The sequence below is a fragment of the Pristis pectinata genome, chromosome 33, assembly GCF_009764475.1.
Source record: "Pristis pectinata isolate sPriPec2 chromosome 33, sPriPec2.1.pri, whole genome shotgun sequence".
Classification (NCBI taxonomy): Eukaryota; Metazoa; Chordata; class Chondrichthyes; order Rhinopristiformes; family Pristidae; genus Pristis; species Pristis pectinata.
Window position 1 is genome coordinate 9,478,498 of NC_067437.1, and position 19,224 is coordinate 9,497,721.

Sequence of the window (19,224 nt, forward strand, 5' to 3'; positions counted from 1 at the left end):
CATCCATCACTAAGGACCCTCACCACCCGGGACATGCCCTCTTTACCTTACTACCATCGGGGAGGAGGTATAGGAGCCTGAAGACCCACACTCAATGTTTCAGGAACAGTTATTTCCCTCCGCAATCAGATTTCTGAACGGTCCATGAACCCATGAACACTACCCCTCTTTTGCACTAGTTATTTATTTTGTGAAGTAGTAATTTTTATGTCTTTATGTCTTGCACTGTACTGCTGCTGCAAAACAACAAATTTCACGACATGTGTCAGTGATAATAAACTGGATTCTGATTCAAGTCTCTCCATGGTCTCACCCCCTCACCACCTCTGCAACCTCCTCCAGCACCACATCCTCCGAAATCTCTGGGCTCCTTAACTGTAATCGCTCCACTACTGGCAACCCTGCCTCTGGCTGTCCGGGCCCGGAATTTCCCCCTTATGACATAGATGAGACCACTTAGTCCATCCAGTCTATGCCAGCTCTCAGAGCGATCACATCAATCCCATTCCCCCAATTATTTCACTGTCTTATTCTCTCTCACGTACCCATTAACACCCATCAATCTGCCAACCACTTACAATTAAGTGTAAGCAATTAACCCACCAAAGAGCATGTCTTTGGGATGTGGGAGGAAACCAGATAAGAGCTGGTAGGATAAGTGGCTGCTGTAAATTATGTTGTTGCTTAGGTAAAGAGGCAAAAATAATGAAAAGGACAACAGAAGTATATAAAATTATGAAGGGCAAAGCTAGGGTGATATTCAGAGTCTTTTTACTAGAGTGGAAATGTCGAATACCAGAGGACATGGCTTTAAGTTAAGAGGGGGAAAGTTTGAAGGAGACATACGAGCCAAGATTTTTACACAGAGAGGGGTGGGTGCCTGGAACACACTGCCAAGGGAAGTGGTGGAAGCAGATACAATAACAATGTTTAAGAAGCGTTTAGACAGGCACTTGAACAGACAGGGAATGGAGAGATATGGACCATGTGCAGGCAGATAGGATTAGTTTTGATAGGTATCATGGTTGGCATAACCAGTGTGGGCTGAAGGGCCTGTTCCTGTGATGTACTGTTCTATAAACAATATAAAAAACTCCACAGAGAAACAAAGGACTGCAGATGCTGGAATCTAGATGAATAACACAATGATGCTGGAGGAACTCAGCAGGCCAGGCAGCATCCTGGTCAATGTTTTGGGTCAGGACCCTTCTTCAGGACCAGTCAACATTTCGGGTCAGGACCCTTCCTGACCTGAAATGTTGACTGCCTGCTTTTCTCCATGGATGCTGCCTGGCCTGCTGAATTCCTCCAGCATCATCGTGTTTTCATAAAATATTCCACCGCTTTTTACAGGAGAGAGTTTGACTTCTGCTCCCTGTGTTAAAGTACGTCATGACATCACCCCTCAGTGGCCTGGTTCCAGTTTTAAAGTCATAGAACCACAGAGTCATACAGCATGGAAATTAGGCCCTTCGGCCCAACTTGTCCATACCAACCAAGATGCCCATTTAAACTAGTCCCATTTGCCTCTGTTTGACCCATATCCCTCTAAACCATGTAGCTCTTGTTGTGGACTCTGGCCCACATCCATCCAATAAGAGGAAACAATCCTATCAAACTTCTAATAACATTTGATCATCTGCCTCAATCTTGTAAATTTGAGGGAATAAAACCTAACTTTATCCATTAGAGTTATAGAGACATACAGCACGGAAACAGGCCCTTCAGTCCACCGGCCATGGTGACCATCAGCACCCATCCTACTTCTTGGTGGCAATATATCATTGATGATCATTTGAGTTCATTGATATGGTTTGGGGAAGGAAACTGGTTGTCCATACCCAATCTGGAGTTTATGTGACACTGCAATTGGTTGACCCGTGATTGCCCTCGGAAATGCTCTGGAAAACTGCTCAGTTCAAGGGCAATTGGGAATGGCAGTTCTAAAATGCCGGTCTTGTCAGCAACGACCAACATTCTATGAATCCAAGCAGAAGCTCTTACCCTGGCGCGTAGGAACTTGCGGGTCTCCCGGTGGAAACGCGAGCTCTCTGTCAGCAGGCTGAGAATGGGAGTCAGTGTTTCCCTCAGCTTCAGGCCCTGAGGACAGAAGGTAGAGGATAGGGTACAGCAGCAAAGCCAAGAAATAGGGACCTGCCTCCCACTAGGTCACCTCCACTCCCAATTATAACTAGGCTCAGAATAATTTTTTTTCCCCATTTTGTCTCTTTCTCCATTTCCCAATTCTTCCAGTAATTAGTCGTGAATTTACCGATCCAGGGTTGGAGGAAACAGAATCAGTTGGGGTTTTCAAAATAGAACTGAATGGCCTCCTGAGGAAGAATAATGTACTCGGCTGTAGGGGAAAGAGAAGCAGTGGGATTGCTCTAGTGGGAACCAGCATAGATTCAACGGGCTGAATGGCCTTCTTCTGTACCTTAACAATTCTACCATTCTATGAAAACTTCCTGCGTCATTTCCCATGCAGGGGGCATGCTGACTTCTGCTTTCTATTCCCTGTCATTGCGATGGTGTGTGAGCCATGATCCTAACCAATGGGTCCATGATAGAGACAATCCAGTGCACTCTGGTTTCCAGTGAGACTGTATCACTGCACGAACACATTTCTCAGTCTTTATCACTGCAATGCTTCACCTTGCCTCCAACAAACTTCCCAATGGAGTGGAACATCTACAGGACTTCCTTCACCCCAGGACCAAGCTCACCCTAACCTTGATCTGCACGAGAGAGAAGATCCTCACATCTGCTCAGGATTGGACGCCAAGCTTCAAGCCATTGTCAACTGGTTCACTGAAGCTTACAACAGCATCTGCAAGTCAAAGTTCCTCCACCACCCTACATGTTGTACAACACTGCTCTCCAACAAAAACAACCCTGCAAAACATGGACTACTTCCCATATCTTGGGAGCCACCCCTCAGCAAAGGCAGGCATCAACGATGAAATTCACCATCGCCTTCAGTGCACGAACACATCCTTTGGCCAACTGAGGAATAGGGGTGTTTGAAGATCTAGACCTCAATCCCAGCACGAAGCTCATGGTCTATTGAGTAGCAGTGATCTCTGACCTCCTACATGTTTATGAGACCTGGACTACCTAGACCAGGCACCTCAAGGCCCTGGAGGGTTACCAGCAACATCCACTGGAAGGATAAGCAAACCAGCATCAGTGTCCTGTCCCAAGTCAGCCTGGTCAGCACCCTGATTGTCAGATCCATTGGACAGGCCATGTTGTCAACATGTGCGACACACACTCCTAAATCAGTCACTCTATTCCGAGCTCTGTCATAGGAAGAGATCACCAGGTGGAGATAGGAACCAATTCAAGGATTTCAAAGCCTCTTTGCAAATGCATCATCCCCACTGACCCCAGGAAATCTCTTGGCCCATGATGGCTCTACAAGGGGAAGGAACACTGAGAACTTAGAATCTGTGCATCGGGAGCACACAGAAGCCCAGCGACTATCTACCCTTCCCTCAGGCACCTCCTACCACATCTGTGCGGCAGTCTGCAGATCTCATCAGTCTCCTCAGAACCCAAGTGGAAGCTAGTCATCCTTGATCCTGAAGGACCACCTAAGAAGAAGACTCCCTGTCAACTCTGCAAGCTCTGTTGCCTAGAACAATGAAGTTATTCCATTCTTCGTGTCAACACCTGATAGCAACACCTGCATGGCTCTAAGGTTAAGGTTAAGCCACCCTATGGTCTGGACTTCCTCATCTAGAGAGAACAGTCTCCTCCAGGTTGCATGTCGTCTGGACTTGGAAATATATCACTGTTCCTTTGCTGTCACTGGGATCTCCCTTGGGGGAATGCCTTCACCACATGGACTGCAATGGTTCAACCTTTCGTGCATAATTAGGGATTACCAGCAATACCCTAATCCCATAAATGAATAAAGTTTTGGGTTTAGAGTGTTGCATTGCTAATCGTAAAGTATTAAACTGTAGTCTGACTACGTTTAGTCAGAATTATAAAAGGGAGGGACTGGTGTAGGCAAAGGCAAAAGTAACCGGTACTTGTTGGAAATGGAAGGAAATACGGAGGAAAATCCAAAAGCTCGTTAAGCCCAGCACATTCCTTGATCCTTATTTCCTACTTGCCCTGAGTTTGCTAATTCTACTCTTGGATTGCTCTCTTCTGTCACCTTTGACTTTCCCATACCCGGTCCAGTCTCTTGTCCATGAAGTCCAGCAGGATCGCCACTGCGTCCATATTCAATCCCATGTACTCGACGGAACCAGGCTCAACCTTCGGGGTGAGCAGCACATCCAGACACGCCAGGGGCAGGTTGACCAGGAGGTTGACTGTGTGACTGAGGGGAGAGGAGGTAGAGGTTGCTTAGTGAAAGTTCAAGTCCCAGTTACACACACTGCACTCACTGTCAGTACGCTTAACCCCTTAGCCTCGTTTTAAACCAAGTCCCTTTGGGAAGAAGAGAAAGGGCGGCAAAAACATGGAAACACCACCGCCGACAAGTTACCCTCCAAGCCACACACCATCTTGACTTCGAAATATATCGCCGGTCCTTCACCATTGCTGGGTCAAAATCCTGGAATTCCCTCCCTAACAGCATTGTGGATATACCCACACCTCAAGGACTGCAGTGGTTCAAGGCAGCAGCTCACTACCACCTTCTCAAGGGCAACTAGGGGTGGGTAATTAAATGCTGGCTCAGCCTTTGAAGCCCACATCCCTTGACTTCACGTCCTCCTGTCTTGAGGCCAATAGTTATCCATCAGATCACATCACTAAGCACAAGAATAAAGAATCAAAATAATTTTAAAAACTGCAGATGCTGGAAATCTGAAACGAAAACAGAAAATGCTTGTGGGTCAGGCAGCATCTATGGAAAGAGAAACAGTCAATGTTTCAGGTTCATGACCCTTCCTCAGAGTTGGGAACCAGAATCAGGAGCTAAGTCAGAATCATATTTATTATCACTGACTTAGATGACATGAACTTTGTTGTTTTGTGGCAGTAGTACAGTGCAAAGACATAAGTTTACCATAAAATTACAAAAAATAAATAAATAGTTCAAAAAAGTGGAATAACGAGGTAAGTGTTCATAGGTTCATGGACCATTCAGAAATCTGATGGTGGAGGGGAAGAAGCTATCTCTGAATTGTTGAGTGTGTGTCTTCAGGCTCCTGTATTTCCTCCCTGATTGTAGTAATGAGAAGAGGACATGTCCTGGATGGTGAAGGTCCTTGGTGATGGATGGTGCCTTCTTGAGGCATTGCATCTTGAAGATGTCCTCGATGGTGGAGATGCAAGTTAGTTTTCAGTAAAAGGATAGATGGGGGAGAGATGTGTAGAACAAAGGGAATGTCTGTGATAGGATGAGTTGAAATGGTTTAATGGGGAGAGATACCAACACATTAAGCTTCCAGGTCTGTGTAATAAGTTGTTAATGGTAGGGTGATGGGACTTGTCTGACAGGCTAGACTTATTTATGTAGGATAAGGGAAAAAACAGGATATGGAAAACGTTAGAAAAGCTAAGCAGGTCAGGCAGCATGTGTGGAAAGAGAAACAGTTAACGTTTCAGATGACAGATCATTGATTGGACCTGAGAAAGAGATAAATAACTTTGTGTGGGTTATAATGAATAGACTGGGTCTCTTTTATTTTGAGAAGAGGAGGCTAAGGGGTCACTTAACAGAGGTCTAAAATGACAAGGGTTTTTTTAGAGAGCGCTTTTACTTGTGAGGAAGAGAACTGGAAGCCATCAATATAAGATCATCACCAAGAAATCCAATTGGGAATTCTGAAGTGACCTCTTTTCTTAAAGACCAGTGGGAGTGGAGAACTCGTTGCTGTAGGGTGTGGTTGGGGTAATTGGTGCAGAGGTATTTAATGGGAGGTTGGACTAGCAGAGAAGAGAGAAAGGAACAAAGGTCTCCACTGATATAGTTAGATGGACCCAGTGGAGCATGGAATGCTCAGGCCGAATGGTCTGTCTTTGTGCCTTATGTCCTTTGTAATCCGATGCATTATCTGATCTTTTAGCACAATATTGCCCATAGGACCTTGTTGTGAATATATTGGCTGCCATGCTTCCTGTAGCAGAGGCCAAACTCCAAATAAAAAAAAACTTCTTTAACCGTAGAGCATTCGGCAGAGTTCTGTGATTGTGAAAGGGGATGGTGGAAATGTGTTCTCTTAAGTAATCTGATCACCATTTCCCCTTCCCAGAATAAACGTAAGTGGCAGCTGTAGCAGCTTCCACAATCGTCTGCTCTTGGAGATGAGCTGGGAACAGGCCAGTAAGCTGTACCAAACCTTCGCTAATTTCTTGCCCGTTTAACAACTCCCAACAATGATGGAAAGTCATCAACTTGAAACGTTAGCTCTGTTTCTCTCTCCACAGATGCTGACTGACCCGTTGAATGTTTCCAGCACCTTCTGTTTTTTTTATTTCAGATTTCCAAGCTTTGGTTTTCAATTAGGAAAAGATATCATCTGGTCACTTTCATACCACTGCTTATGGGATCTTCTGGCACTTCCCACAATACAGCAGTGAAAGCAGTTTAAAATAGGCTGCACAGTATTGTGGGCACTCAGAAAGTGATGTGAAAGATGCTACAGAAATGCAGGCCTTTCTTCTGCAATCCTTAAAGTTCGCTACAAACCAGACTCTGATTTCAGTTGTTTCGTATAATGAGGGAATCTTGCTCATTCTGTTAGCCCAAGATACTTTCAATGGGGGCATTTGGCTTGCTTTTATTGCTGTGAATTGTAATCAGTTTATTGTTAAGTGGGAGGTGTAAGTATACCCAGTGAGTTATCGAGAGCTATTTTCACCCACACATTTGAGATGCCATGCTGAAACATTCAGTCATCCCTTACCAGCCTACACCAGGAGATCTGAAATACTTGAAACCTGACTCAGACAGATTTCCCCTAAATCCCCATACCCCAGTCCATACCTTACATAGTTTACTTCAGAATCAGAATCAGGTTCAGGTTCATTATCACTGTCTTATATGATGTGAAGTTTGTTGTTTTGTGGCAGCAGTACAGTGCAAAGACATAAAAAACCATAAATCACAAAATAAGTAAATAGTGCAAAGAAAAGTAGTGTTCACAGGCTCATGGACCATTCAGAAATCTGATGGCGGAGGGGAAGAAGATGTTCCTGAATTGTTGAGTGTAGGTCTTCAGGCTCCTGTACCTCCTCCCTGCGACTTATGGGACTACCACCTGATGCAGGGTCTTGACCTGAAGCATCAACCATCCCGTTGCCTCCACAGATGCTGCTTGACCTGCTGAGCTCTTTCAGCAGTTGTTTATCCTTATTTGTTGGATTTTGCTGTGCATAATCAAGAAAGGAGCAACTAGGGCAGGCACGGTGGTGTAGTGGTTAGCGTAACGCTATTACAGCGCCAGTGACCCGGGTTCAATTCCAGCCACTGTCTGTAAGGAGTTTGTACGTTCTCCCCGTGTCTGCGTGGGTTTCCCCCGGGTGCTCTGGGTTCCTCCCACATTCCAAAGACGTACAGGTTAGGAAGTTGTGGGCACGCTATGTTGGCGCTGGAAGTGTGGCGACACTTGCGGGCTGCCCCCAGAATACTCTATGCAAAAGATGCATTTCACCGCGTGTTTAGATGTACATGTGACTAATAAAGAAATCTTTAAAAAATCTTAGTGGCGCAGCTAGTAGAACCACTCTTAGGTAGCCACATCAATGATAGAAAAATGGAGGGTTATGTAGGAGGGAAGGGTTAGATAGATATCAGAGCAGGATAAAATGTCGGCACAACATCGTGGGCCGAAGGGCCTGTACTGTAATGTTCTATGTTCTAATCGGCTGAGATTCTGATATTATGTTAATGAGCTTCAATACCCAATGTACTTCATGGGCGATGCAGTGCATGGGGAGGCAAAATCTAATTTCGGATCATACAGCACAGAAACAGGGCCTTTGTCCACTCCGTGTTGACCATTAAGCAAACACTTACCCTTTTATTCTCCCACTTTCTCATCACCACCCCCAAGATTCCACAACTCACCACACACCAGGGACAATTTACAGCGGCCAATTAACCCACCAACCTGCATGTCTTTGGGGCATGGGAGGAAACCAGAGCGCCAGGAGGAAACCCACCCCGTCGCAGGGAGAACGTGCAAACTCCACACAGGCAGCACCGGAGGTCGGGATTGAACCCGGGTCAGCAGAGCTGCATGGCAACGGCTCTACCAGCTGCGCCACTAGTCGCCCCTTTCTCGATTGTGGTGGGGCAAACGTCAAGAAGTGGCAGCTTCAAGGCGGAGACGGTGCTGATAAAGCTGGAGCTTACCCATGGAATTCCAGCGTCCTCTCCTTGCTCTCAGTGTGAGTCAACAGACAGTGGCGTAGGATAGCTGCTAGATGGCGGTAGAGAGCTGCGTCCTCCTGCAGACACAAAAGTGGCTCTGTTAGAATGCAGGTAGCTCGAAGGTCAGCAATATCCTTCAGTGAGTAAACAATACACTGCTACGGAGCTTAGGGTCTCCAAGCTGCTACTGGGCACACTCAGCCTGAGTTTCAGGGAGAGATTGGGCAGGCTAGGACTTTATTTCTTGGAACGAGGAGACTGAGAAGTGATCTTATAGAGGTATAAAAAAATCACGAAAGGCATAGATTCAAGAGTGAATGCACACAATCTTTTTCCCAAAGAAAGGGAATCAAAGAGTGCATGGGTTTAAGGTGAGAGGGGAGAGTTTTAAAAGGGACCTGAGGGGCAACTTCTTCACGCAGAGGGTGGTGAGTATATGGAATGAGCTTCCAGAGAGAGTGGTTGAGGCAGGTACAATTACAACGCTTAAAAGACATTTGGACGGTTACATCGATAGGAAAGGTTTAGAAGGAGTATGGGCCAAATGCAGGCAAATGGGACTAACTTAGATGGGCACCTTGGTCAGCATGGACGAATAGGGCTGAAGGGCCTGTTTCCATGCTGTATTACACTATGACTCTATCGCCTCACAAACTGTCCTGGAACACTCAGCAAAATTTTGTGAAACAAAACCCAAGATCAAGAACTTGGTCAATAAAGGTTTTAAGGAGCATCTCAAAGGAAAAGGGAGAGATGTTTAGGGAAGGAATCTCAGAACTCAGGGTCCAATGGGTGAATGACTGCATTCAGAGTTTCAAGATAAGGGGGTTGGTCATTTCGAACTGAGGGACATAGTCGAGATGTCTCCGATAGAGCGAGGGTGCATGATTACAAGAGGTTGTTCACTTAAAACTGAGGCAAGTAGGAACGACTTCTTGCAGACTCTCTGGAACTCTCTACCCCAGTGAGTTGTGGAGGATGGATTATTTGAATTATTTAAAGTGGAGGTAGATCGATTCTTTAAAGATTGGCGGAAATGAGGGCTGTTGGGAACTGGAGCAGAAGAGGAGGTGAGGCCTGCAGCAGAACATAGTCATAACAAATGGCGGGGCATACTTGAGAGGTCTTCTCCTGCTCCTATTTTGTTGTGATGTCAAGTTCAAGTTTATTGTAATGGGCATACATATCCAGGGTATAAATACCACGGAAATTAGCTTTTTGCAGCAGCAGCACAGTACATTACAAACTTAAATTAAATAAACTTAAATTAACAGAAATTATACATAACTTACACAACACAATAAACACAAATAAAACATAACAACATTAGTGCAAGTTGAGTGAAATATAGTCCAGGGCAGAATTAGGGGTTTTCAGGACGTAGCATCATGGTCTGGTACAGCAATTCGAATGTGCAGGAATGTAACAAGCTGCAGAGATAGGTGAACTCAGCCCAATACATCACAGGCACATCCCTCCCCACCATTGGTAGTATCCACATGAGGTGCTGCCTCAAGGAGGTAACATCCATCATCAAAGATCCCCACCATCCGGGCCATGCCATCGTCTCGCAGCTACCACTGGGCAGGAGGTACAGAAACCTGAAGCCCCACACCACCAGGTTCAGCAACAGCTACTTCTCTTCAACCATTCGGTTCTTGAATCAACCTGCACAACCCTAATCACTACCTCAGTATAGCAACAGTATGACACTTTGAACTACAATGGACTTTTTTTGTTCTAATTGTGTTCTTTCTTGTAAAAATTGTGTATATTTTATGTTTTGCTTGTGAATGCTGCTTATCTGATGCTATGTGCCTGTGATGCTGCTAGAAGTAAGTTTTTCATTGCACCTGTGCACACAAGTACTTGTGCACATGACAATAAACTCAACTTTGACTTGGAACGTCCTCTGGACCCTCTCCAGGACCAGCACATCTTTCCTTAGATATGGGACCCAAAATTGCTCACAATTCTCCAACTGTGGTCTGACCGCCTTATAAAGCCACAGCAGTACAATCTTGCTTTTATGTTCTTGTCCTCTCGAAATAAATGCCAACATTGCACTTGCTTTCTTTATTACCGACTCAACCTGCAAGTTAACCCTAACCTGAGCTACGACTTCCAAGTCCCTTTGCACCTCCAATTTCTGAATTCTCTCCCCATTTAGAAAACAGTCCACTCTTATATTCTTCCTACCAAAGTGCATAACCCCACACTTCCCTATGCTGTATTCCACCTGCCACTTCTTTGTCCACTCTCCCAACCCGCCCAAGTCCTTCTGGAGACTCCCTTCCTCCACCACACGACTCGTCCCTCCACCCCTCTTCCGTATCATCTGCAAACCTGGCCACAATGCCCTCAGTTCTCTCATTCAGATCAGAATTAGGGTCTTTCCATGACAGTCTGCTGGAGGAACTCAGCAGATCCAGCAGCAGTGAGAGAGCCGTCATGATGGGGAATGGAGGTACATAGGGACTGGACTGCCATGGTGAAGATGAGGTTGTGCATGCTGGAGAACGTAAAATTATGGAAGAGTTGGAGAGTGTGTGATGTGTCACGAACGAGGGTGAGAAGGGATTGGATCAGGGAGAACAGGATAGTGCCCAGGTAGGAGGATACGAGCTCCATGGGGTAAGAGCACGCAGAGACAATAGGTCTGCCGGGACAGTCCTTCTTGTGGATTCTGGGGAGGAGATAGAAGCGGGCAGTCCTAGGTTGCGGGACTATTGTGTTGGTAGCTTTCCTCTCTTCAGTCCTGAAGAAAGGTCCTGACCAGAAACATTGACCGCCCACTTCTCTCCACGGATGCTGCCTGGCTTGCTGAGTTCTTCCAGCATCATGGTGTCTTTAGGTCCGGCAGCACCTTTGTGTGTGTTGGGGGGGTGGGGTGGAAGAAGAACCGTCAATGTTTCGGGGCAAGAAGCTGATGGGAGTTGGGGGAAGGAGGTGTTGTTGAACCTTGAGGTGTTGGTTCTGGGACATGGAAGTGTGTTGTATTTAAAGCCAATTTTTATGGCACTTATACCCAGTGCCCAGGACAACAATGAACTGAAGTTCCCTCCTCCCCACCCTGTCCTGTCCCTGAGGTGAGGCTGTGGCTCCTTGCCTCGTCCACCTGCCTCCTGTTGGTGTTGAAGGTAACGTTGAAGAGGATCTTCAGGACCTCCATGGCTCGGTCAGTCTCCAGGCGCCTCAGGATCCTGCCACCCGGCCCTGGCCCCGCCGCCGCCGCCACCTCCTCCTCCTCTTCCTCCTCCCCTGCCCCTTCCTCCTCCTCCTCCATCTCCACGTCCAGCCAGCGGAGGCCCAGCGCGGCCTCCAGCGCGTCAGTGAGCAGGGCCAGGCCGCGCAGTTCGCGGGCCAGCTGGACGCGGGCCTCGACGCTCAGCGCCGTCAGGAGGAACATCAGCCGCAGCTCGTAGAAGCGGGCGTCGCGCCCTCCTCTTCCTCCTCCTCCGCCCAGCCCCGGCCTCGGCCTCAGCTGGCCGCCATGCTTGAGGCGGCCCGCCAGGCCGCCGAGCAGCCGTAGCTCGGCCGCCGCCTGCCGCGCCGCCGCGCTGTTGTACACCGTGTTGCACAGGCACTTGAGGGCCTCGCAGGCCACCTCGGCGTCTGGCGGCCTCCTCTCCGCCTCTTCCTCCTCACCACACTCGATGCCTGCCAGCCGTGCCAGGGTGCCCATGGTGTCCCGGCTGGCAAAGGGTGCCAGGGCGTGCTTGTCCCGGGACAGGATGCGCACGGCCTCCAGGGTGGCCAGGCGGCAGGACGGCTGCAGGTCCCGCTCCAGGAACTTGACCATCAGCTCGCCGATCCTCTGCAAGGCAAGGAGAGAAGGTCAGAAAGTGCTGGAGCTTCTTCATTTTTAATTCTAATTGTGTTCTTTCTTGTAAAATATTGTGTATGTTTTTCCTGTGAATGCTGCTTATCTGATGCTATGTAAGATCTTTATTATCTTATAATAAAGGGGGAGGATAAGATAAGATATCTTTATTAGTCACATGTACATCGAAACACACAGTGAAATGCATCTTTTTGCATAGAGTGTTCTGGGGGCAGCCCGCAAGTGTCGCCACGCTTCCGGTGCCAACATAGCATGTCCACAACTTCCTAACCTGTACGTCTTTGGAATATGGGAGGAAGCCAGAGGAAACCCATGCAGACACGGGGAGAACGTACAAACTCTTCACAGACAGCGTCTGGAATTGAACCCAGGTCGCTGGCGCTGTAATAGCGTTACACTAACTGCTACACTACCGTGCCTGTGACACTGCTGCTTTCATTGCACCTCTGCACACACATACTTGTGCGTATGACAATAAACTCAACATTGACTTTGACTTTCCTCTTGTGTCCCTGTAGAAATAGGCCCTTCAGCCCACCTAGTCCATGCCGGCCCGTTTGCCCATCTACGCTGATCCCATTGGGTCTGTATTCATCTCTGCCTGTGGAGGCATTAGAGACTGCAGATGCTGAAATCCGGGAACAACACACAAAATCCTGGAGGAACTCAGTGGGTCGAGCAGCATCTGGTGGGGTGGGGGTGGGGGGGGGAAGGAATTGTCAATGAAATTCCTTCCCCACCACCACAGATGCAGCTCGACCCGCTGAGTTCCTCTGATAGATTGTGGTTCCGGATTCCAGCATCTGTAGTGCCCCCAGAAGGCATAGAAGGATACGGACCGAAGTTGGCAATGGTTATAGTCCAACAGTTGGAGGCCATTCAGCCATTTTAAACAAATATACTTCATTTCCATTAAAAAAAAGAGCATCCACAGTTCATACACACACACACACACACACACACACACACACACACACAAATATACCCTACATACAGACACACTCCAGATGCATACATATACACCACATATACATATGCCCAGATCTACATACATGCACATATATATTCACATATATGCACACATACCAACATTTCCTACACCCAAACATATATGCACACACAACATAGGCTTGTACAAACATGCACACGCACACAATCACAATGCAGTTACTGTCAAACACTGCATGGGCTCCATTATGTAGCAACAAAACTTGAATACTGTATGGTAGGGTGAGGAGGGTGCATTGCAATGCTACCTCCCCCCATTGATCCTTTGCCTGGGTCACAAAGCACCTGTACTGCACCTACTCCTGCACATTGGAGAGTACTAATCAGCAATACTCAAGTTGTAAGAGGCCATTCAACCCCTTGAGCGTGTTCTGGGATCCAGTGAGATCCCGGCTTATTGGCACCCAAACTCCACTCTCCTATTATGGCTCCAGATCTGTTGAAGCATGCTCACTGAGTGGCCATGCCACGGAGGTACAGACTCCAAGCGGATCGTAGGACTGGAGTGGAGACGCGAGAGACCGCAGATGCTGGAACCTGGAGCAAAAAACAAACTGCTGGAGGAACTCAGTGGGTCTGACAGCATCAGTGGAGGCAGTGGGATGGTTGACATCTTGGGGTGAGACCCTGCATCAAGCACCATCCCTCTGCCTCCACAGATGCTGCCAGGTCCGCTGAGTTCTTCTGGCAGTTTGTTTTGTGTACGGGACTGGAGTAACTTCCAACAGGGAATGAGCCACCTGAACAAAAGTAAAAAGCCCTCTGGAAGCTTGGGGTTGCCAGGAGCTGGCTCTTACCTCTCTCAGCTTCACTTCCGGATCCTGGGATTGGTCGGAATCAGAATCATAATCCGAGCTGGCATAGTACTCCTGATGCTTGGTGATCCTGAACTACCCACAGTAATGGAATGGAAGCAGACAGAACAGATGGAAAACAGAGAGGATGGAGCTTGGGTGAAGACAGTGCAGAACAAAGAGATTACACTCTCCCATGTATGGGGAGCAGAGTTGAAAAGCAACAAGGAATGAAATAACAATTTAACCTTAACCACAGTGATGTTGCAGTGGTTAAGTTACCACACTCAGCAATCCAGTGGACCTGAGTTCAAATCCCACACTGCAGCTGCGGGATTTATGTTCAGCTCACAGAACACAACAAAAAACAAAACCTAAACCCATTATTGAGGGGAGACCTGATAGAATTTTATAAAATGATGAGAAGCATAGGCAGCCTAGACAGTCAGTCTTTTTCCCAATGTGGAAATGTCAAATACCAGAGGGAATAGCTTTATGGTGAGAGGGGGAAATCTTTTTTGCAGAGAGTGGTAGGTGCCTGGAACGGGCTGCCAGGGGTGGCAGTGGAAGCAGACACTATAGAGTGTTTAAGAAGCTTTTAGACAGGCACATGAATATGCAGGGCATGGAGGGATATGGATCATCTGCAGGCAGTAGGAATTAGTTTAATTTGGCATCATGTTCGGCATAGACATAGTGGGCCAAAGGGCTTGACCCTGTGCTGTACTGTTCTGTGTTCTATGTAATGAAGAGCACAGGCCTACTGGATTGATATAAAAAACTCATCGAATTCACTAATACTCTTCAAGGAAGGAAATCTACCATCCTTTCTCTTGTCTGAGCTATAAATGAAGCCGGATTCATCCTTGAAGTCTGGTAAAACCTCTCAGTTCGAGGGTATTTAGAGAAGGGCAATAAACGTTTGCCCTGCCCAGTGAGGCCCAGATCCCCAAAGTTGAATAAATAAAACAAAAAGCACTGTGAATTCAGCGAACTGGGAAAATCAGACTATTGCTCCCACTACCCCGTGGGACCTAAGCTTAGAGTTCTGACACAGGTCCCTGACTACAACAGGCAGGGCTTTCATATGGCCACAAGCAACTGATGCCTTGTGACCTTGCTCAACCGCAGCCTGCAGTCTGGGAACATAATCTGGTCCCGCCCATCTTTGCAATAGCAACAAGATATCAGAAGTACTTCCTCAGCTGTAAAGGGCTCCTGAAGGGGATTTGTAAAGTGCAATGCAAATGCAAGTCTTCCTAGCCTGATGCTCTCTGTTTAGAGGTGCATAAATCAAGGTTGACGTGGCGAGTACTGCCTGGCTTTCCTTCTCGATGCTTTGTTTATTGTACTTAAACAAAAGAATGATGGCTGGGCGGTGACTTGGTGTTTGTGGGAGGTGCAATTGAATTGTTTTGGAGATTGCTGCTCTAACCCTTTGCCTTTACCCCAGGCTAATGCTCCCCCCTTCCCAGTGCAGTACGGAGCAAGTACTGCCTTTCTGATAAGTCTCTAAATCGAGGTACTTGCGGCTCTCTCAGTTGGACACAGGAGATCCCACAGTCACAGTTTTAGAGAAAACTGGGGCACTTTTTCTCAGTTCTGTCCAAAGTTTATCCCTCAACCAACATTGCTGTGTCTGGGAGCTTGTGGTGCACCAATTAAACTGTACTCTTTTCTATATTACAGCAAGACCAGACTTCAGAAAGCACTTCAAGGCACCCAGAGACATCCTGAGCTGCATTAGAAATTCAGGTTCCCTCTACTGTGGTCTGCCTTTCATCCCCTCTTGACTGGCAGGGACCAAGACTCCATTGTGATGATCCCTCTGTTGACATCAGCTGAACACAGTCAGGAACAAAGGGCCAAAAAACTGTGTCGACACTGAGAACTGGAGAGAAACATCGGCTCATCTTAAGTATGTCAGTCTGACTTCAATGAGCTTAATCCCTTACAAAGGCCTCATCCTGTGGGAGTTTAACAGGATCAGTGACACGAAGAGTTAGAGCTACAGATATGGGCCTGAAGGGCAGTGGTCATTAGATGGCGATCAGTATTCTTTGTAGCATCCTCCTTTTATCATAGTGAAACAATGTGTAATGTTATTTGCCCAACAGTGTCACACAAACCTGTAGCCATCAAGAAGGACAAGGGCAACGGGTACCGAGGATCACCACCACCTGCAGGTTCCCCTCCACACCGTCCCGACTTGGACCTATGTTGCTGTTTACTTGATGGTCATTGGATCTAAATCCTAGTTCTCAAAAATCTTTACTTCATTCCATACCTCGATCAAATTGAGGAACTCCTTTCACATCACTTTCGGAGAGTCCCAAACACTGAAGGAGTTTTGAAGTGTAACATAGAAAATATGTTGAATTTAGAATTGGATTAGTCACATTTCATCATCCGCTTCTTACCTGCTTTGGCTCACTGGGTAACAGCCCTGACTCCAAACATTGAGAGTTCAAGTCCCATCACAGGAAAACTGCAAGATTTTGGGGACAAGGTGAAGAAGTGGAGTTGAAGCCAAAAACTAGCTCAGCTCCATTCTGGATGAATGCAGACCTCCTGCTCCTTCTCACATCTACTCCGGAGATGTGAACCCAAAATTCCAGGCTGACATCCCCAAGTACATCAACAGAGCTGGCATTGTTCTGATGAGGAGTTAAACAGAAGCCAAGCCTGAGCTCTCAAATGAGCATTAAATATCTCATGGCATAGTTTTGAAGATGAGCAGGAGAGTTTAGCCCAAAATTTATCTTGACATTAACTCAACACTCTTCACAAATGCAAATTGGCTGCAGGAGTTCCTACCACAATGGCTACACTTCCAAAGTGCTTCATATGCCGGAATGCACTTTGGGATGACTAGAATTTGTGAAAATTATTATGCAACTTAACTGTGTCCCAAACCAGGAGAAGTGCCAGTGATGTTATGATGTACCCAGGTAAGAAAGAAAATGCAAATCGATTGACTACCAATGACAGGCCAATTGACAAGCAACAGGCTTAGACTGATCTAGGTCGCTGGCAGGGAACTAGTCACTATGTTGAAGAAGGGAACTACACTTTGCAGATTACCTAGTCTCAAGCAGTGATGGATAAGAAGCCAAGCAATGTATTTACCTCTTCCAGTCTTTCAATCTGGTGAGTTAATAAAGGAAGGAAACAAAAAAAAGTCAAAGGACATTGTGTAGCCTCCATTGCATGATTTTAGTCTCCCTGCCTGCAGGTTGTTGGATGGTTCTCGAGAACATGGATGCTGGGTTACCAATGCCCCATCATTATGTGAATAAGCCACTCAAGCTTGCTCTGCTATTCGGTAAGATCACGGCTACTCTGATCTTGGCCTCAGCTTCACTTTCCTGCCTGGTCCCCACAATCCTTGACTCCACTGTAGACCAAAAATCTGTCTTGATGTTGAATATTCAATTATTCTGCATCCACATCTACCTGGAGCAGAGAACACCACAGATTCATGACCCTCTGAGAGGAGAAATTTCTTAAATGGATGACCCCCTTACTCCGAGCTTCCTAACACTAGACTCCCCCACAAAGGGAAACGTTCTCTCAGCATCCACCTCTGTCAAAACCCCTCAGTGTCTTACTTGTTTCAACAAGATCTCCTCTCATTCTTCAAAACCTCATCATATTGCTCAAACCTTCCTCATGAGGCAACTCTTTCATTCAAGGAAATGCCTCCAATGCAAATGTATCATTCATGAAATAAGGGGACAAAGACTACATGGGGACTCCAATTGTGGTCTCACCAAAGCCCTGTATAGTTAGCAAGATTTCTCTGTTATACTCTATTCCATTTAGATACTTGGTTGAAACTCATTGTCTATCACCTTGCTTACATTTCTTCTGTCAACTTCCCAACCAATGATCACAACATCCTGACAAATAAGTAAAGGATGTTCGATTTGAGAGTGCAGTTTATGTCGAATAATCTCCCATTGCATTAGTGTGCAAATTCAGTTTAAACAATATTCTGGAGGTTTTATCAGATGACCTCCTGCCCCTGTCACAACTCCTGCTGTCCTCTCATTGGTTGCCTGACATGCCCATCCATTTGACACAGCCTGGACTGGCCACCGAATTGGACAATCCTAGGTTGTCAGTCAAATAGCTTTTCTATTTCCAATACATCATGAGCTAGTATTCAAACAATTAAATTTCTGGAAACAAAGTTATTTTGATGCATTTTCTCCTGGTTTTTGCTTGTATATATGTACTGGAGATCAATTGTAAATTGTGGGAGACATACTGGACTGTATTATCTATTATGACACAGAAGAAGGCCTTTCAGCCCATCAGGTCTATGCAGAGCAATCCCATCAGTCCAATTCTCCCTCTTATTTTCCTGCACTCCTACAAACTAGTCTCTTCACCTGCCCATCAACTGCTCCCGGAGAGTTCCATCAGTTACCTACACCTGGGGTGATTTACAGAAGCCCAATAACCTGCCAGCACGTCTTTGGGATGTGGAAGGAAGCTGGAGCAGCCGCTAGGAATCCATGTGGTTATTGGGAGAATGTGCAAACTCCACACGGGCAGCACCTGAGGTCAGGATTGAACCCAGGATTCTGGAGCTGTGAGGCTGCAGCACTAGCTGCTGTACCAGGGCACTGTCCTCAGAAAGACTCAAATAAATCCAAAGGCAGGGATCTAGGCTCAGGCATCAATCTTTAATCAACAACTGACCTTTGGCTGCAGTCACTGTTCAGGGATGAGCAGACTCAGTTCTCTTGCAATGAAAATACAGGCAGACCCTGGGTTACGACAGGGTTCTGCTCCTGTTTGCAACCTGAACTGTTCATAAGTTGGAAATGAACAGGGATAGTGTGTGAGAGAGGATCCCAGAAACAGCGGTGATGGGAGAGTGAGCAGGCGTGGGAAGAGAGCGGCTGCCAGCCGGCCTCACTGACTCGGTGAGTGAGTCTGTTCAATGCACCCAGCTCTGCTCAGCTCAACCCAGTCCCCGACTGTTGCAGCTCAGGAGGGAGGGTGGGGAGACAAGGCACCCGGCAGAAACAGAATCTGCAGAATCCATCCCGCCCATGTCCCAAACACTCAGGTGTTCATAACCCGGGGAGGACCTGTAATGGAATTTCAAAGCCTGACTCAAAATAAACAGGAATATTTAGAGATTGGTGCCATTGTACCGCAGGGATCGGTGCTGGTACCATTGATATGTGTGACATAATATATAAATAACTTAGATGAGAATG

The 19,224-nt window shown here is 46.8% G+C and overlaps 1 protein-coding gene across 1 annotated transcript in view; it reads right to left on the reverse strand.

Moving 5' to 3' along the window:
• Positions 1-19,224, reverse strand: part of LOC127585502 (synembryn-A-like) — a 38,982-nt gene that overhangs the window by 11,283 nt on the left and 8,475 nt on the right. Inside the window, 4 exon segments of the mRNA XM_052043004.1 lie at positions 2,005-2,100; positions 4,186-4,336; positions 8,324-8,418; positions 11,451-12,158. Of these exon segments, the coding sequence (XP_051898964.1) occupies positions 2,005-2,100; positions 4,186-4,336; positions 8,324-8,418; positions 11,451-12,158 (1,050 nt within the window).